The sequence below is a fragment of the Notolepis coatsorum genome, assembly GCF_963971535.1.
Source record: "Notolepis coatsorum genome assembly, chromosome: 8".
In the NCBI taxonomy this organism is placed as follows: domain Eukaryota; kingdom Metazoa; phylum Chordata; class Actinopteri; order Aulopiformes; family Paralepididae; genus Notolepis; species Notolepis coatsorum.
The window spans coordinates 42,678,127-42,699,869 of NC_140172.1; the positions used below are offsets into that span (position 1 = coordinate 42,678,127).

General features: G+C 42.3%; 1 protein-coding gene across 1 annotated transcript in view; it reads left to right on the forward strand.

Annotated features, from left to right (window-relative positions):
- mntb (MAX network transcriptional repressor b) overlaps positions 1 to 21,743 on the forward strand; it is a 76,023-nt gene that overhangs the window by 38,416 nt on the left and 15,864 nt on the right. Inside the window, exons 2-4 of the mRNA XM_084320819.1 lie at positions 6,737 to 7,331; positions 7,757 to 7,798; positions 11,087 to 11,198. Coding sequence (XP_084176945.1) covers positions 6,737 to 7,331; positions 7,757 to 7,798; positions 11,087 to 11,198 — 749 coding nt within the window. The remainder of the gene's footprint in view (positions 1 to 6,736; positions 7,332 to 7,756; positions 7,799 to 11,086; positions 11,199 to 21,743) is intronic.

Here is a 21,743-nt window from a genome sequence, read left to right on the forward strand (position 1 = left end):
CTTGCGTGCGTGTATGTGCGTGTAGATGACGTAATTTGGGCAAGTGTGTGTGTGACTGACTTTTTTTATGCAAGAGGGAGAGGCGAGAGGGAGAGGAAAGCATTTAGCACTGCGATTGGAACTGGAAGTCTCATCTCAGCCATGGCGGCCTCTAACGCGAGGGCAAAACATCACAATATCCACAATACGTTTAAAAAGTGTATCGTTAATGAACTGTACCTGATATTTATATAATATCGTCATATCGCCCAGCCCTACCTGCAAGTAAGAAGCTACTTGAGAGAAAAAGTCCAAATTAAAACTCTTGAAGATCTCCATCCCCTTCTGAAATACATGATAAAGACTCACCAAAGCCATAACCTCAAAAAAAAACACAACTGGACAAATCTACAGAATACTTCAAGAAAACAAACTTGAAGATTTAAGTTATATTAAAAATAAATGGGAGAAGGAACTGAAAACAAATATACCAGATAATGAGTGGAATCAAAGTTTTAAATATCTTTCATTACATAAAATCACCCTTTTGACAGGAGTATGCTTGGAAAATAAATATGAGGTACTTTAGATTTAGAACACCATAGAATATATCCAAATTCACACAAAATAATCCTAGTTGCTGGAGGGAATGTGGGGAGAATAATGCGGACCATACACATATATTCTTCACATGTAGAAAAATACAAATCTACTGGTCAGATATTTTACATATAATGGAACAGATGTTCGAGAAAGTGGGTTATCTAGAAAAACAAGATATACTGTACAAAAACCTACAAAAAGAAGAATTATACCTTTTTTATTCTTCTATTTCTATATTATGGCTATGTGTCTAATACGCCCGTCGCTTATCAATGACTTGCTTGCAGTCAACATGTACGAAACGGATTGTTTTTTCATCTGTACATTTCCGTTTTATACCATTTTGAAAAACGCTCGTTTTTGGAAATGTCCAGAAAATAAAAAAGATTCTGTGAGAAACGCCCTTTAGTGGAATACACAAAACACATCATTTTTCGGCCTATTTATGAATCGTTTTCAAATAAACGCTAGATTATCGATAGTATATGTGTACTTATGCACACTAGAGAAGCGGGCTGAAAAATCGATTATCTATTTCCTGGTCAGCACACACACACACACATACACAGATAGGGGACACATTGAGATATATGTGAAAAAAACTCTGATTACCCCAAGACTGGTAAAATAGATTCCTTACCTCACATCAGATGTTCTGCAAAAAGATTATTCCAATTCCTGATCGCCATTCCAAATATCGATCGTGTTTATTGATCCAACGCTGGGTACTCAAAACATATTCCACGCTGTTCTGAGGGTCGGCGATGACTGCAATCGGCTCGGGTTACATGTCTGAGAAGTCAAATGTGGATTCCGGATTTTTTTTTTCATGCATTTTCATTCAGTCCAATCCAATGCGTGCATTACCATCCGGGAGACGATAGGGGGCGGTATTTTCCCTGTTCTAGCTCAGAGCCAGTCCCAATGGTAACGTGAGGCTAGATTGATGAAAAATGAATGGAAATCACTAATAAAAGAAATAACGATTAAATAATGAGATTTCTCGTCCTTGGCACTCAACGCATGGCATGAACTAATGAGATTTCTCGTGGCTGGCACTCAAAGTGTTAACAAGAGCTTGGAAAAAACTTGAATCTCCCAAAGTAAACAAGTGGTTAGAAACTGTAGAGGACACACATATATAGTATGGAAAAGGTAACTTACAAAATTAATAATAATAAAAATATGCTGGAAAAAAGATGGGGTTTATTTAAACTATGGAAAGGTATTAGACGACAGACAGATCAGGCGTTGAAATGAGGAGTTAAGTAACATGAAACAAAAAACTAGAGTAGTAACAGTTTGATCTACTACCCAATTGTTGGGGAATATTCCATAGGCCTACACCTATAATGAAAATTCAAGTCCTTTTTCCCTTTTTATTTTATTTAATTTTAATTCTTTTAACTTTTATTTGTATATGTATGTGGGGACGAGTAGGGATGGATATTGGATGTATACTATGGATGGATGGATAGGTTTACCAGTCCAGGATCAGTAACATCTATACTGGTACTCACCCTGTTTTTGTTTTTGTATGGGTGATGGGTAAAAGAAAATAAAAAAAAAGTGTCAAGATTTACAATATACGTATGTACATTTATGTGTATTTACGTATGTACAGGTATGTATGCATACATCTATGTGTGACTATGTATATGTGTAAGTGTACTATAAATGTAGAGTGATTTATTGACACAATAAAGTATAAAAAAGAATATATAAAAAAAAAAAAAAAAAGATTCAGATAAATATGCACATTTATTGACCATTTAACTGTATAATAATATAAACTACATACAAAAATGTGCAGCTACTGTATGCTAGCACCATGTGGTCAGTTAGATAGCATGCTAAAACTCATATTTAGAGGAATTGTTTTTTTAAACAATATTAACACTTTCAGTGCCGTTCACGTAGATCTAAGTTTCTGTGGCCCGATCGTTGAGTGCCAAAAAACTTAGATCTACGTTTCTGTTTCGTTATTTCTTTTATTAGCTATTGCCATTCATAATCCATCGGGGCACCTTGTGCATGCTCTCCTGAATGTGTCTGAGATCGCAGACGGCCAATAGCGCCGCCTAACGCCTTGCGGCCGCTATTGCACTCCATTTGAAATGATGTGGTGTGGTTTGTTTTCTCGGCCGAGCTGCAGCGTGGGTGGCGGGTTCTAAACACTCCGTCAAAACAAGCGCTTATAGGGATGGCATAGACAACTGACCCGTCCGCCCGTTCATGTGCAATGCTGGATAATGTCGGAGACAGGATCGCTGTGGATATCTGGAATGGTGATCAGATAATTGGATTATTCTTTTTGCAGTACATCAGAGACAAGGTAAGGACTATATATTTAGGGATGGGTATCGTTAGGATTTTATCGATACTACTACTCTTATCGATACTGCTTAACGGTTCGGTACTTTATCGATACTCTTATCGGTTCTTTTTGGTTCTTTTTTTGCAAGAAAAAAAGACAATTAATTAAGAACAGAATCAACATTGCTTTATTATTTATAAATACAACTTTATAAATAAGTATTATAAATAAATATAATTTCTTCAGCAACAGCAATGTTCTTTTATATAACTTTATAAATAAATATAATAAATTAATATAATTTCTTCAGCAACAGCAGCAACAATGTTTTAAATGTGTCTGACTCTGAATTATAGACTTTTTATAATAAACAACAAATGCTAACAGAACTGTGACACTCGTTCACCCTATCCTCTGTCATCCTTCCTCTAGCTGCTAGGGAGAAAGGACTTTGGGTGGTGGAGGGAGGTAGAGGGAGGATGACGTGTGGTGGCCCTGGGCTCAATGGCCTGGGACATAGTGGCTGACGCCTCAGCTTGACGATCTATAAAAAGTTTAGATTGTAGTATTTGTAGCTAAACAATTGTTTTGTTTATTAGCCTATTTGTAATAATTCGTTATTAGCCTAGGCAACTCCGTATCTTGGCTTACGGTTACGGCTGCAGTGGATGCAGATGGAACACTGCGCGCAAGGCAGTCGAATACGCGCATTTCTGCACACTAATATCATGTTTTGCCAACAGATGTTTTGATAAATTGATTTGCTCGTATTGCCACCCTTACTGGCAAATGTTTTGTTGCACTTGTGGCAACGTGCATTGTCGGCATTGACCCTTGTAAAGTATATCCATACTTTAGAACGCTTCGCTCTATCCGCCATGATCACGACTCAGTGCATGCAGAGCTGCTGTCTGTGTGCAGAGCGCTATAGCACGGGGCGTCGGGGACACTTTCATTAAGGAGTACCCGTATGTAGGACCCGTATGTCTATGTGTAGCACTAGCGAGCGACTCGCGAGGAGACTCGCTGGCTGCGGCTCGCTTCTCGTGCAGAGACAGAGAGAGGATCGTTCGCAACTTTTAAATAATAATAATAATAATAATTTCTCTAGAGTATCGATAGCAGTACCGAGGACGTCAGAGCTTATAAATACTCCGGTATTTTCTAATATAGTACCGGTTCCCGTTTAAAACCGGGGTCCGGGGGGCATCCCTATATATATTACCAATCTTGCGTTGATCCGATATTTATTTTCCCGCGATTGAAGCCTGTCTTTGTTGTGTGTGCTGTGTCCCGTTGGTCACGGCACGGATGGCCGCCCCACTCCAAACCACCTTTCATGCGTGCATGATGAAAGATAATACCGATAATCTAGCGTTGATTTCAGATTGATTGTTGATCCAAGCGAGGAATGGCAACGTGTTTATTGAATTACACAAAAACGCTGTTTTCGCGTCTTTTCCTGGGATTACTCAGAATCACTCAAACTATACTCACCACAATATAAAACGGAAATGTCCCGATGAAAAAACTATCTGTTTTTTGCATGTTGACTGGAAGAAACTCACTGACAATCGATAACGTTATTAGATCCATAGCTATAATATTTAATATAGTTTTTAGCACTGCAAACACAGCATTCTCCTCATTGAACATAGCACTGGCACTGATGGCCCACAGTGCCCCCTGCTGACTGGCAGTCGATGTGTTAATACTTCAAGTAATATTCTAACATGTCTTATTCAAAACATCAATCTCTTAATTTTTATTACAAATGAGTACTTACCAAAAACAGGAGTCGAAATGTAGAAAAAGTGTTCTCTTGAGGATCCCCCCAGGACCCAAGTTTTTATGCAACTTCTTCACAGCTCAGCTGGCACATGTGCTTCAATAACTCAAGGTCAGTTAATCTGATTGGTTTACAAAAATAACTGGCATGTAGGTAAGAAGCAGCTTCATTAAAAGGAATATTTCACAGCACAAAATTATGATGTCGTTTTTTTCAATTAGACTCAGAAGTTGCAAGTGGGCTTATATGGTATGTGGGCTTAATAAGGACGTTTACCCTATACATGATCATGCAACATAAAAAAAATTGTTGTAGGAACAGTTTTCGTTTGTGTGGTGTGATAACAATGTTGAAATTGAGACGTTAGTTTAGTTTTACATTTTTGTTATTACAGAGAGAGTAAAGTACCGGAAAAAGGTACCGTCGGGTACCGGTATCGATTCCCAAGTTCAAACGTGAACAGTACCCAACCCTAGTTGTCAAACCAATTCAAACCATAGCTTCAAACACCTCAAATCCTTCAATATGATTGTCATCATCACTGTCTTAGCAGTCCCATGTCAGTGAAATGAGCAGACAGGCGGACAGACCAATGCTTCAGGCCTATGCCGTAAAAATCGACATTTTCTGTCAAAACCTCTACATCTCACTGGTGTGAACTGTGAAGTGAACGGAACATGTGACTTTTAAGTCAATGTATTATTTCATTTTTTATATTGCATTTTTATCTTATTCTATATGTGTTATTTTCTGTCATCTTTGTGTGAAAAAGACCATTACAGCAGCCCTAACACAGTGTGCCATCCCTCCCAAAAATGATCCAACCTATTTTACACGAGATGTGGCCAAGCTGTACGTGTGATGTGCTGTCCATATGTTGTCATGGTGCCAATTCTAATGGCACCATGTGTCATGTGTCTCCTTGACAACCAACCACACCCTCTCAACAAGTCTCCCTCTGGTTTGCCTGCTTCACATAACATTGTGTGTGTGTGTGTGTGTGTGTGTGTGTGTGTGTGTGTGTGTGTGTGTGTGTGTGTGTGTGTGTGTGTGTGTGTGTGTGTGTGTGTGTGTGTGTGTGTGTGTGTGTGTGTGTGTGTGTGTGTGTGTGTGTGTGTGTGTGTGTGTGTGTGTGTGTGTGTGTGTGTGTGTGTGTGTGTGTGTGTCAGTGTTTACATGTGCACTATGCACATATCCACATTTGCAGTAGTAGCTGTTGGTTTTCTCCCTCTGGTGTAGTACAACCACATTGTGTAAACAGAGTTCTAGTTTTTGATCATAATCCTTTTAAAAAATATATTATTTGTATGTGTATATATATATATATACAATATATATATATATAGTGTATATATATATTTATATACAGCTATTTCCGTTCCCCTCATCCGCTCACACATCTTCCCCTGTTCTTAGCGATAGCCAAATTAATGTGGCCGATATTTTGAGATAATCGGCATCTAATTGGCAGGCATCGACCAATTCCGAGGCCGATAAACAGAAAATGTCTGCAGACACATGTTGCACTTGTGTGCTTGCTTTTCCATCTACCTCTGTGTGTGTTTGTGCTTCAATACACCAAGCTAACTAGGCACAGTGTTTAATGACCGATATTAGTGGATTCAATACACCAAGCTAACTAGGCACAGTGTTTAATGACAGATAGTAGTGGATTCATGGGACAGAATCTCCGCTCTATCACCTTGTTGTCACCTCTGACATTACATTAGTCACTTGGTAGATGATATGAGCTGTGAGATGAGTGAACAATTTTAAAATAAGTGCACTGCAGAGACTGAGAGCAGGTCTACTTATCAAACAGAGACAATCTAGACAGACATTAGTGTTAAATACATCTTAAAGTCAGACATTTTGTGTCTCATTTGTTAGTTATTAAATTGTTGCACAGAAAAAATAAATGTATATCGTTATCGGCTATTGAAAACCCATATCGGTCCACCACTAGTTCCTTGTAATCTTTCATTTCCTCCATCAGTTCTGTTCCTGGCACATCCTTCTCAATATTCTTTTCTGCTGTTCTTCCACAGAGGAGGAGCAACGCAAAGACAAGGAGCTCATCAGCAGGGAGGTGGAGTCGCTGAGTCGCGTGGAGGTTGTGACCTCATTGTTGGCCCAGCCAATCAGAGCCAACCATGTCTCCTGGGGGGATGACTCTCGGTGGCATCAGCACCACCCCTCCTCCCCGGCCCCTCCTCCTCCCCCCGCCTCCCTCCCGCCCGCTCAAGTGCCCGTCACCATCATCCCCATGGTCCCGGTTGTCACGGCAACGCCTTCGGTCCCGCCCCTCCCCCTTGCTATGCCGATCGCTGCCACGGCAACGATGCTCAACGGCTCGCTGCCGGTCAAGACCGGCTCCCCCCCTCCGTCACAGCAGCAAGCGTTCCCCTGTCACCTGCTCTGCACCACCCAGATAAAGGTGGAGGTGGACTCGCCGCCGGTCAGTGGGAGTCCGAGCCAATTGCAGTCTCAGGTTCATATCCCGTACCCAATCAGCACCCCTCCCTGCCAGCACAGTACCCAGCATGCACTGCTCGCCCAGCAAGCTGTGCCTACCTCTCAGCCGCGGCCCAATGGGATGGCTGTGGACGACAGGGGACTGGATGGAAGGAGGCGGCCTGGAGGGTCAGTGTGTGTTTGTGAGTTAGAGAGAGAGAGAGAGAGAGAATTGTGACACATGGTAGACGTTCCTCTATTGTTTCTGATACTGGTACCTTATCTGAGTCAGGTACTGTAGAACAGTGGTTCTCAAACCTTTTCGTGTTGAGGACCCCCAAATAGATACGTAATTATGTCAGGGACCCCTGTTTGGAAAGATTTTGTTGTTCCAGGAACCTCCATCTGAGAAGATATTTGTTGTTAGATGTGATTTAGTCCAGAAGTGATAACTCTCTGTACTGTAGGTGTGAATATAACAGAGGAGAGAGTGAAAGCTATGATTAGAATAGTCATTCTTATACATTCTCTCATTGTACTAACTTCTAATTCATAAAATTTTTGTGAAGAGAGTTTTGAAAAGGTGTAAGAGAATGTTTGTCTTCTGCTTTCAGAGCCGGGACCAGAGAGGTGCACAATAAACTGGAAAAGAACAGGTTAGTCAAGAGTTGTTCTGTCTGTATGATGAGTCACAGCTAACACTCAGCTGATTAAACCGAGGAAAGTACAATCGAAAGTACAATAGATCCATCTGGTAGATAAGAACAACCTCATCCTATGTTTACATAAGGTGTAATTCATAGTATTCTCATTCTCATGACGTGTAATCCCAAATAAGATGGCATTGTAATTTAATGATGAATCACGTCCGTTATTTGATTACATTCATCTGCGACTAAAATGTGCCTTTTTTACAGTTAATTAATTTGTACTAATAACCTTAAAGGCATACGAAACACTAAACTAACTAATAACCATAAAGGCATATGAAACGCTAAACTAGCTAATAACCTTAAAGGCATACGAAACACTAAACTAACTAATAACCGTAAAGGCATATGAAAGGCTAAACTAACTAATAAAGGCATAAGAAACGCTAAACTAACTAATAACCTTAAAGGCATACGAAACACTAAACTAACTAATAACCGTAAAGGCATACGAAACACTAAACTAAATAATAACCGTAAAGGCATATGAAACGCTAAACTAACTAATAACCTTAACCTCTTAACTGGCGCCCCCAAAAGTGGCCTTTTTTAAACTTGAACTTGAGGACTGCAAACCACTTTGCAAACCAAAATACTATACTTTATACTTATAGCACATGCATGAGCCTGGTCTCTTTTGAAAGATGACATTCTGAAGTTTCTGATAAAATAAAGAAGATTCACTTTTAGTGCTAATGAAATATAGAGTAACAGGTCTTGAGTTGTAGAAAAACTCACGTAACAACTTACTTTTCTGTAGTGTGCCCCCGCACCTTTTCATGACGTCAGCCAATCATGTCAGCCTTCTCTGCCTCGGCCCCTCTAGAGGGTCGGGTTTTTTTTTGTGGAGGCATACCAGCATACGCACCTTCCGCCGGGGTGCTGTTTTCAGCAGACCCCTTTGGCGCCTGTCTAGTCCGCAGTGCTCCAGGCTCAGGTCGAGTGGCCTGTTGCCTGGATTGAGGGATCGCCCTCTTTGAGGGTTGTCTCCCCGGTGCGCTGCCTGGTCCCGCTGTGGGTGTAGCCTCTTGAGTGCTTCGGGGCGGCGTGCTGTGGGGGGAAGGGCCTGCTCTTGGATGGGCCCTGTCCAAATACGCTGGCGATGTGGGGGGTGGTGTCACTAGTGACCGCCTGGTGGGGTCTTGATGCTGCGGCGTCGTTGGCTTCACCAGGCCCCCTTTTCCGGGGGGGGTCCAGTCCCTTCCTGGGGCTGGGTCCTCCTTCGCGCTCCGCTGCTACGGCCTTGCCACAGGGTTGGGTTTTTGCCCTTGACCCCGTGATGTTAGGGGTTGTAACAGGGTTTTTATTTCTTCCCGTTCGTTCCCTAGTGGCATGTGGGTTGCGCGTTTGTGTAGTCGTGGGTTCTTCTGTGGGAAGGTAAGTCCCACGGTCTGCTCACCCTGTGCGTTTGAGTTGCTAAACCCCTCTTCGCACAGTCGGATCCGATTCCCTCCCGTCCTCCACTAGGGGGGTCCGGGGGCTTGGGTCCTCCCCGGTTCTGATGGTTGTGGGGGGCCTCAGCGGGTACATTTGTCGAGCTTCCGCTCTGCTCAGCTCCTGTGTTCCAGAAGGACGCAGAGCGGTAGCTATACGATCTATAACGTACGTTATATCTATAACCATAGTTATTTTTTTTTGATCCACTTTTTCTCCCATTTTTCTATATTTTCTCCCATCCCAATTTCGTATCATCCAATTCAACCCTCCCCTGTCACGAACGCTGTTTCTTGCCTCCCACAAGCCGGCTGCAATGTGGACTAAGTCATACATAGCACAAGTCCCCTCCGGTACTTGAGGTAACAGCAGTCGCATCTTTTCACCTGCGCAACTCGATCTCTTAGTGGCGAGGAGTAACGCGTGGGAGGCTCACGCTGCCCCCGACACTTCCTGATTCCACTGCGCAGGCGCACCAACCGACCTGTAGGAGTCGCTGTCCACAACGCCCGATCCCCACCCATCAGTTTCCCACCCCCTAATACGGCCAATGTGTATTAGTACGGACGACCAGCTAAACTGAAAGCAAATGTGGAGCCCAGCGTCTCCAGATTTCGTGGCGAGCGCCTTGCCCACTACGCCACGTAGCCGCCCTATCTATAACCATAGTTATATGAGTATAGCGGACGCTCTGCGTCGGACTCACTGAGGACCCCGTGGTCTTCGCCCTGGTGGTGAAAGGCTTGGGAAGGAGCTGATAGTATGGCCACACCCCTGCTTATGTAGAGGAGCGGATGGGGGTGTGGCCAGGTGAATGGGTGTATAAAGGTGCATGTGGAGATTTTATTCAGTATTATACTGGCGTAAGGATGTGTTTCAGAAGGACGCAGAGCGTCCGCTATACTCATATAACTATGGTTATAGATATAACCGTACGGTATCATTGGAAAGGTACACTCATTGGCTACAACGCTGACCAATCATTCTCACCATCAGCGGATGATTGGCAGTTCTGGAGCGTCGGGAGTCCGGGGTGGTCATCTGACGCACGGTGCGTAAAAAGAGGCTCGCCTGACATATCGTCATGTAACTCAAGAACCGAGGCACGGATTTGGTCGAGTGAGGTGGCGTTCGAACGGCAACAAATAGAACTTTTGAACATTCATTTATATGTTCTGCAAAAAATGCAGCCCGAGCCGCTAGATGCTCGCAAAGTGCCGTCACTTTCGTGCATCCTGCGCACGGGCACGTCAGGACGTATACGTCCCCCCACCTGTTAAGAGGTAGGCATAAGAAACACTAAACTAACTAATAACCTTAAAGGCATACGAAACACTAAACGAACTAATAACCTTAAAGGCATAAGAAACACTAAACTAACTAATAACCTTAAAGCCATATGAAACTAAACTAACTAATAACCTTAAAGGCATACGAAACACTAAACTAACAGATTCAGTGATGTTACTACACCCACGCTCACCCCCCACTGTGACTCGTTCCACCCTTAAAAAAAAGGTAGCTTTTTTTCAACATTTCTCAACGGGTGGAGACAGTTTCATCCACCTTTTTAATATTGGGTCAGCTCCATTTAGGCGTTCCAGTGCCAGGGCTGGGTATTGTGCATGCAGGCTCACAATGTCTCACCAGCACGTCGAATTGTAATGGATCCATTATTAATGTTATTAGTAACTTACAGCCATGTTTATCCATCTATGAAATGTCAAAATGTCTGCTGTGAAAAAAGGTCTATTGAATACTATGAATATGCTAACCCTCCCCATCTCTCTCTCCCCCCAGACGAGCGCACCTGAAGGAATGTTTTGAGACACTGAAGAAGAATGTTCCAAATGTGGATGAGAAAAAGACCTCCAATTTGAGTGTCCTCCGCAGCGCCTTGCGTTATATACAGGTACACTCCATGAACATGTCTTCAGCACCTTGTTATATACAGGTAGACTCTGAACATGTCCTCAGCACCTTGTGTTATATACAGGTAGACTCTGAACATGTCCACATCACCTTGTGTTATATACAGGTAGACTGACAGCTTTCTGTTTTCTCAGTGCATAGTGTTATATACAGGTACACTCGATATGGTCGATATGTTAACCTGTGATCATGAATTAGAACATTTAACTTGACAATGGGCCAATAGGCACCAACAAATGTGCCAAAACTGACCTATTAGGGGATGTCACAGTTGTCAAACATTTACGTATAGCTCTGAATCTGGTTGACCAAATGTTATGATATCTGATGCTCTTGGGCCAATTATTAGTTAAATTCTATAACCACTGTGCTCTGTGGGTTGGTTGCTTGCTCGGTTGGTTGCTCGGTTGGTTGCTTGGTTGGATTTAAGTTTAGTTGTGATTGGTACAGGTATGCATGACAATCCATATAATGGCTTATGACTCAAGATGAGTTTTTTACAGTCACTGAAACTTAGTGAACATCTATTTGATGCATTCACGCCTAAATGTCATTTGAATCCACCAATGGGGGCTGAATGAGGGCACTTTTAAGTCTTCTGCTAATAGAATGATGGATGGATGCATATAGTACATCATAACAATACCAATGTCATTGGTTGGATATGAAATTATACTGCTTGCTGGGAGTATAAAAACACAATGTTTGAACCATATAGCTCAGACCTCTTGCCATTTTCAAAACATGAATAGCCATCTCGTTTGTTGTACAGTCGTGAACGTTGAGCCCAGATATGCGTCTCCTCACGGTCAACAAAACTTATTTCAAGGACCCGTTAAGAACGGTCGTTCCTTAACTCTTTCTCTGCCACGCTGGGAACGGGATATGGCTATGTGCTGCCACGCATTAAACCAATGGAGTCGCTCACCTTGTTTGCAGGGCTATAACTATATATATATATATATTATAGCTATGGATGCAATACTATGGCCCATTTGACATCGAGTATCTATCGTTCAAGATGTGAAAAAGGAATAATTTTTCCATCCATACATTCCCGTTTTATACCGTGGTGCAGGGTTAGAAATTAACATTTTTTTTCAAGGGCTTTTTTTGCCCCCCATAATTGATTTTCGGGGGCTTTTTTTGTATTTCGGGGGCACTGAATTTTTATGATAAACGGTAGGGGTGGGACGGTTCACAAAATGGACGGTTCGGTTCGTATCATGGTTTTGGGGTCACTATTTTCGGTTCGGTTCAATATACGTTAATTTTTATTAAAAAAGAATTTAACACTCAAATCTAAACATGTTTCTCATTTATTAAAAAAAATTTAAAGGTTTACAGTGTTACAGTGTTTACAGCCTTAAATAATGTTTGGCACACAAAGACCGAACTGACTGAAAAATATAGGCTACATTTGTCAAAGTATTAACTTAGTGCAAACAAACAATAATGCTCAGCCAGCACTAGACTTTCCTTTCTTTAATATAAACACAAAAAAACAATGTCAACCATGTTTAAATTCCCTGATTGCCAGTTCTTAATGGAAAGATTAGTTTTCGGCTTGAAATTATTATGTATCTGTCTACATTTATTTAGACTAACATTATTTAAATATTGAGTGCAACTGTGGTGGATTACGTCATTCGGTGAGTTGGAACTATCTATGGGTTGGCGCGGGTCCCCACGGACATTTTAGAGTGTGGCACCTTCAGCTCCGGTAACGTTAGGAGGAGTTCATAACATCAACAAGCAGCACGAAAGCGGCAATAGTCCCGGTTGGAGTTAGTAAAACACAGTTGTATGTTAGCCTTCTTGGATGTTGAATAAACGCCTATCATTGTCTTTAAACACTCCGCCTCTCAGACTCCCATTTCCTCCTCTGCTAGCGTTGACTGTATTAGCTGGGGCTAGTGCTACCATAGTTAAAACGTGCGTTGTTTTGTACAAACTGCTAACGCTATGGCAAGATGTGTGTAGGCCTATGTAATGTTAATGGCTATGTTTTTAAAGTCGTAATGAAGATTGATTTATATTGTGCTTGCCATTTTTACACAAACTGACTAGCACCTGGCTGCAGTGCTGCTGCTGCTGCTGTCTGCAGCCAGCCACCTCTCCCGGCTCCGCCAAATGATTTTTTTTATTTGCGCGTCATCTGAACCGTACGATACACAGACGCTCCATTACCGGATAAATATATATATATAATTAGTAAACTGTCGGGGGCATTTTGAGCCCCCCTTAACTGATTTTCGAGGGCATTTTGTCCATTTTCAAGGGCATAATGCCCCAAGCCCCCGTTAATTTCGAACCCTGCCGTGGTGAATATAAGTATGGTTTTAGAGCGGTTTAGGGTAATTCCTGGGAGGCTAGTAATAGGCTGCGACACATATTATACTTAATCCATTGTCATTTCGTCCCTATACACAATAAAAAATTCAAATGCATATGATCGGTATATTATGTTCCATCATGAATGCATGAAAGGGGGGCGGGTCGTTTCTGATTAATTGATTGTCAATAACGGCATTCGTTAGTACAACAGCATACGCTGATCAGGGTGATGGCTATGAAAACAAGGCACAATCAAGCTGAAATTGACGTTAAATTGCTCTTACCTGTGGCCGGTGAGATTCCAAAAAGAATATTCCAATTATTTGATTGCCATCTGGTAGATCGTATGTCCATTTGGGCCACGACATAACCCACCACAGCATAATGAATCCGGGGTCCCGAAAACTATCCAATGCGATTGGGTGAAGCCCTCGGTCCAGGTTACTAGAAAAGTCCGCCCGGAGGAATTTCATCGACACACAGCCCCATACACAGAGTCTCAAAGGGAGTGCAACATTGGCCGCGGTATTGGACTTTTGCGATCTCAGACTCATTCCCTATAGTTACACAGGCTCCCTGGATGGATAACGATTGGAAATAGCGAATAAAATAAATAATGATCAAATAACGTATATATACGTGGTTGGCGTTCAACGATTGGCGGAGAAACACGTATAAAATTGTTGTTGGCAGGGAATGAGTTAAGGTGTCAGACGGTGCTAGGCAGTTTATTTACTGCTTGCAGCTACATTTCTAGGTATAGTGTTGTATATTGTATGAAAGTAGCATTCCATTAACACAATCCTTACATGTAGCTCAGCAACTGAAAAAGTGCAAAGGGCCAACGAGAGCTAAGGACCTTAAGATGGATAAAGGGATATGAAGAGCATAGTCCGGTGTACACAAGAACACGAGGGCTGGAGGTTTGCACTAGTTATTTTAAAAGGGGGTTTCAGTCTTCAGTGGAACAACTCTGGGTAGTCCTGGGTGTAGTGTTTATTTGGCCATTATTTATACAGGTAAGCACTATGAGACCCAGATCTCCTTTTCATGAGAGACCTGTTTAATTACAATAGACATATATTAACCTCTTATCCATCAGTCAAAAAATGGGGCTAGTTTTGCATAACACGCCTGACTATTGCATACCCAAAGTAATTTGCAATTTATTCTTGAACCACTTATAGCATGTGGTCTCTTTTGAAAGGAAACATTCTGAGTGCTAATGTAATAGAGTTACAGAGGTTTGAACACACTGAAATAAAAGTTTTGTTTTTGTTGCCAGATGCCTGTTTTTGAGTTCCAGCTGAGAGGTAGGAGCTGGAAAACATAACGGTTCCATAGCCTGAAGTCTTATCTAGTACAGGTCCAACGTTGATAACAATCCCATGATAAATTAGTGTTTTACACATGTTTTTGTAATGTGTGTACCGGCAATAATACGGCATGATTATCCAAAATGGCCGCCCGCAGCCATTCATTCAGACGCTCAAAACAAATAACTTGTTGGTCTTCTTCTGCCCCTTTGTCATGGCAATCAGCCCTCGCGAGGGATGCCCGTTGGCTCCAGAATTTCATTGGCTACAAAGGCAGTCAATCATTTTCACCATCAGAGGTGACTGGTCCATTCCGGACGTGGTCACTTGTCTGAATGTCTTGTCAAATTACGCTTGTTGGTTGTTTGGTCTTGTAACCCGAGACTGGAAGCACGCAATAGGTTGAGTATGGTGTCAATTGAACGGCGGCAAATTACTTTGCAACAATGTATTGGTTGATCGGGAAAAACGCAGCCCGAAGCCGACAGACAAGGGCAAAGAGAGAAGTCCGATGTTTAAGAGGTAAAAAAAACATTGAACAACAAGTAGGCCTACAGTTCTGACAGATATTCAGTTCAACATCAAAACATCAGAGTTCAAAACTTCTAAAATGTTCTAACTTCAAGGTTTTCTGTAGTTCATTCCATTTATACGGGGAATAATACTCTAAGTAATCCTGTGACCTAGTACCATATGTGCTGTTCTGCTGTATTTAAAGGCAATCAAAGAGCAGAGTTAATGTGGAAGTTTCATAAGAAAATCCGTATAGATTTGAAATGCAATGCAATGCATATCACTTCTCTTAGTTGAAGAAGGCCAGCCTACTTTTTCATATCAAATATAATGGTGAGTGAGAAATGTATCTCCAGTGATAAAACCCATACATGATACATGATACACAGCATTGAGGGGTTTAAGGTGGAGGGAGAGGCATGCATGTACAGAATGTCACCATAATCAAATACAAATCCAATGGTCTTCCTACTAGCGGTAGAAAAACATGATTTGTTTCTATACAAGAAGCCAGTTTTTACTTTCAACTTTTTTAGACAAGTGTACGATTCTACACTGGTATTCCACCACCTGGGAATCGTGAGGGAGAAGAGTACTGGAGCTGGAGTGTAATACAGAACCATGGCTTCAAGGCAGAGGGTGTGGCTCCCTTTTGTACAACTAAGCACGTGCCAGGGTTTGGAATTTGATACCATTACAGGAAGCTTTTGGGAACCTTGATTCATTAACCCTTTCACTGCCGCACAACCAAACTGTTAACCCTTTCACTGCGACAATACACAGAAGGTTAACCCTTTCACTGCCACACGACAGAAGGTCGTTGTGTGATAGTAAAGGGTTAACCTTCAGTGAAAGGGTTGTTAACATTCTCAAAACATTTCTAGAATTAAATGGAGAAGCAGTTTAGTTGGGGTCTGGTTATCAAAGGGTTGCTGGTTCTAGTCCGGTCTGTACCAATACTGTCAAAGTGCCTCTGAACAAGGGAACCTGACCCCCCCCCCCCCCCCCCCCCATGTACATGTCTTATCAACCTGCTCTAAGGACTGGTATTGCCTCTCTTTGTTAACTACAACAAGCAATGTCGTTTTTATTTAAGATGAGGTCGGACTCGGCACTAACAGATTTGTGTTCATTGTGCTGCTTTTATAAAGCCTCAAATGACGGCTTACAATATTTCATAAAAGCAAAATGTTTAGTTTGTCTAAGATTTAAAAAGGTTTAAACTTTACAGCACTGACAATTCTCTATAGTATTTTTTATAGTGTCCCGACCCATATAAAACATGTCTCTTTTTTTTAATTTTTTTTTTATTATATATATATATATATATATATATATATATATATCTTTTTTCCCCTCCATTTTCCTCCGATTTTCTCCCATCCCAATGTTAGTCGTATGCCAATTCCCAATCCCCTTCCTGGTCGCTGCGCACTTACCCCCCACAGTCAGATCATCTGGGAGAGTGGAGGCTATCACGTGCTTCCTCCGACACACGTCCAGCCAATCAACCGCTTCTTTTCACCTGGCAGCGCGGATTCTCCCCGAGAGGGCGTAGCGTGTGGAAGGATCACACTATCCCACTCAGGTCCTATCCGCGCTTAGCAGGCGCCCCGACCGAACTGTAGGAGTCGCTGTTTACAACGACCCGGACCCACCCCGCCAGCTTCTCCCACCCTCTAATACAGCCAATTGTATTAGTGTGAACGGCCAGCCAAGCTGGTGACAACCCCGGAGCTGTGAGCTGGATTCGAACAGGCGAATCCAGCTCACAGCTCCGGGGTTGGTGACGAACGCAATCTCCGCTACGCCACCTAACCGCCCATATAAAACATGTCTTAATAAAAAATTAAGTCGAATTCTGCCTTTGTCTCTATTAACTACATATAAATTAAATATGTATATAATTGTTTGCTTTATAGACGAAGGTTGCAACATAATTATGTAATGTAATGTTGTTGGCTGTGTAACGGAGAGCAGCCGCCCAGGCTATTAATTAATCCAATCCAATCCACTTTATTTATAGAGCACATTTAAAAACAACAAACTTGACCAAAGTGCTGTACAAGTCCCACAACATAAGATACAAATATATATATATTCTTTAAAAAAAATTATCTCGAAGCTTCTAATTAAAATTGAATCTCAGCCCCGAAGCTTCGACGGCCCAAAAAAGCTTCGAAGGTCAGCCCTAGATGAGTTGCAGTAGTCTGGTGTGAGTCCACAGAGAGGGGGTGAGTTGCAGTAGTCTGTGTCTCTGGGAACGATGGAATAGAATGGAATGGATTCTGCAGGTCCTGATTCTGTATTTTTAAATAGTAGCTGGAGAATAATTGCACTGAAAGTAATGTTTATTTATTCATGTATTTATTTATTGTTATGAAAGATGAGATGGGTGATGAGAGAATCAAGTGAAATTTGTAACCCAATTAGATGAGACTCATCCTAATCATTTGGAGATGAACTCGGTTCTCTACTTGATCACACTCTGTAAGGAGGAAGATGATGATGATAATGATAGAAATTATTGTGATTGTATGTGGTTATATTCTCACAGATATACCGGCAGCTGTCGCTGATCTAAATCACTGATCAGTGGATTAACCCACTTTGCAGCAGTCGAATCACTTAGTAGTAGCGGGGGTGTAAAGGTACACGTATCCGTACCGAACCGAACCGTTTCAGTGTGTACCGTACCGTACCGAACGGCTGTGTAGTGTACCAAACGAATACAACGGTATGTTAACCACTAACGACCGCCCACCGAGGGCAGTTTTTTTCACAATCTAATATAATTATTATATATTATATAATATATTATTATACAAGTACAATTAGTTACTGCACACTACATCACCCCTGAGTGGAACATGGAAAGCCAAACTTTCCCCCACTGTACCGAAAACCCGTACCGAACCTTGACTTCAAAACCGAGGTACGTACCGTACCGTGGTTTTTGTGTACCGTTACACCCCTACTTAGTAGTAGATTAAACTCATCCTGCTCATTTGGAGATCGACACTCTACTGGTGTTTTGCTCTCTCGCTAACGCGCCATCTACCTCTCACTCTCCATATTGCCATTCTGGCCCCCTCTCTTTTCATTCTCTCTCCATCTGTCTCCCTTTCCGCGAGCCACGTGAGATACAAGCACATGGCTAGCGTGAGTCTAATGACATCATCACCCCCGCCCCCACACACACACAGCACAGCACGATGGCCCTCCCCCTTGCAGTAGCAGGATGAGAGAGAGGTGTGTTCTGCTCTAGTTCTGCTCCACTGGGAAGGTGTAGCAGACAACTGGTTTCTACGGCGATCAGCGAGAGATGGATGTAGATCTGCAATGATTTTTTATGTCTTTTTCTACATCTTTTCTGCCTCTCGATCCCAGCCTCTCTCTCTCTTTCTCTCTCATGTTCTGTATTACCCCACTGTCTCTGGCCTTTAGAACACTGGGTAACCATAGCGACAGGCGGCAGGTGGTCAATGCACTGTAGGAGGTCTGTTCCTCCATGTCTGTCTATGTGTGTGTGTGTGTGTGTTGTTCATGCTGCAGATGATGCAGAGGTGTGATCTTTCAGGATTTAAGGTTGTATGAACAGTACACACAACTCCCATTCTTTTCTAATGGAGATACACACACACACACACACACACACACACACAATGCCCATTACTTCCTCCATCTCTTTGTTGCCCTGCTCACACCCCTGACTCTTGATGTCGATGATGATGATGATTTTAATGAAGACGAGCCAGTCCTCTCGAAGTGAAGATGACACCGATCATCACAGTTACTTGAACCTTGTGTATATATATAGATCTGGAGGGTGAAGAGGGCTGGTGAATGAGATGGAGAGGGCGATAGAGGAAGATGAGGGGGAAGGGCGTCTAGGGAGCCGCGGTGGAGGAGGGGTGGGGGGGGGGTGGGGGTGGGGGTGGGAGAGAAGGAGAAAGTGATCTGATGGAGCACCGACTGGCGAACACCCAGTCAAATCACTCCTTGTATGTAATGACCCTCCCGTACGAGCCAATTAGATTGCTCTTTATGTTCCGGTACAGCCCGCTCCTCCAGCAGCCAAATCCTGGTGGATGATGTTGCCAAGGAAACGGCTATGGGTGGCAGCTGTTGCCTTGGTGATCTGTTGGGAGACCAGTGGTGTCTGGGTTTTCTCCAGACTCTAGACCTTGTCATTCCGACTAAGACACACACACACAACTAAGACACACACACACACACACACACAAATGATCGTAGTGCTACTCTTGCCCAAAGAATATCCATTGACTCCACGGAGTGTTTGTGTAGTTCTCTTTCTTCCAGTATGGCTGCCTGTAACCGTTGGTAACCACTTTCAAAAGAAAATGCCTAATTCCTATGCAGTGGTAGAGTAGGCAAAACACTGGAAAAGCACAACATTACTGTTCCACTGTGACCGGTTTACAAGACACCAAATTATTATGTTTGTGTTTATATATTTGTCACGTATCACACAACACTATAATAACACTTAGCAAACGTTGTCTCTTCCATTGTCATGTATAAAACAATGGTTGCTATGTTACAGGCAACCATGCTGTATGAAAGAACTACACAAACATTCTGTGCAAGGTCTCTATTGTCTCTGTGGTTTGTGTGTGTGTGCGTGTGCGGCGCCTGCTCTGGCACTTTGACGTGTGTAAAACTGGATTAGTTCAGTTTCTTAGGATCCACATCAGTGGCGAGGTGTAACGCATGGGAGGCTCACACTACCCCCGCTACTTCCTGTCTCTGCTGTGCAGGCGTCCCCCAACCGACCTGTAGGAGTCGCTGTCCACAACGTCCAATCCCCACCCATCGACTTCCACCCACTACCTCTGTCAATTGAGATAGTATGACGACTGGCCCAAGCCGCAGGCAATGCTGACACCGGGATTCGAGACCGGAGTCTCTTGCATTGGTGACGAGCGCAATCTCCGCTACGCCACCCAGCCACTCCTTACCCTAAACTTAACCAGAATCCTTAACCTTGTAATGGCTCCTTACCCTAAACTTAACCAGAATCCTTAACCCTATAATAGCTCCTTACCCTAAACTTAACCATAATCCTTAACCTTGTAATGGCTCCTTACCCTAAACTTAACCAGAATCCTTAACCCTATAATAGCTCCGTACCCTAAACTTAATCAGAATCCCTAACCATGTAATAGCTCCTTACCCTAACCTTATCCAGAATCCCTAATCTTGTAATAGCATTTTTAGCTATTATTATTATCATTATTATTATTATTATTATTATTATTATTATTATTATTATTATTATTATTATTATTATTATTATTATTATTATTATTATTATTATTATTATTATTATTATTATCTAGCTGTCATCACTTGAGAACATTTGATCCCCACAGCAGTAGGAAAAAAAGGACACACACCAAGACCGGACAATATTTTTTATTTTACATTGGAGAGAAGTGTGTGATAGAGACAGACGCATAACCTTCACACCTACTCTCATAATAATAAGCATATCAAATGAATGAGTTGTGTCTCACTGGCTTCAGTGTGTTCATAACCCAATCATCCAAGGTTGTCAGTAGTGTTGCTGGTAGTTTGTGGGGCGCAGAATGTTTGTATAATGACGTAATCAAATCACGAGGACAATGGCTTTGTCTCAGGAGCATGTTTAGATAATAAGTTAGAACGCACACACTTGCTGAGTGAGGACAAGGTTTACTATACATTAAGAGGTTAAGTCAGGATTTGGAGAAGTAAACAACTCCTGGTCTGTCATGGGACCAGCGTTCTACAGCATTAGGTCAGTTTGATCCTAATAGAATTCTTGTCTCGGTCCTGAGCCGTCTTTCCACAGGGCATTTAAACAGGGTTATTAGCCGAGCTGACTCAGGTGTGATTTCTGTGCAAAGATTTCAAGCAGTAGACAAAGAAAGTGGGGTGGGATGGAGGGTGACAAGACCGGGTCTGACTCGCCTCACAACGTCTGCAGAAGAGCCAGAGGTGACCTGGTATTTGTTGGGTGTAAAGTAGGCTAAAGCAGAGGATTCAACAGCGGGGGTGACAGTAATTGTGGTAACCATTTCCATCGCAAGGCTAGTGTGTGTGGTAGTTGACCTGTGGTAGTTGACCTGTGCTTGTTGACCTGTGGTAGTTGATCTGTGCTTGTTGACCTGTGGTAGTTGATCTGTGCTTGTTGACCTGTGGTAGTTGATAGGGCTGTACCGAATGTAATTTTTTAACATTCAAAGCTTCGATTGAAGTATTCGAACGAAGCTTTGAATGTCTATAAATTATTTATTTTTTTAAACTAAATCCTCAATTTTAATAAAGTGATTAATCTGATTAAATTAGTCGTT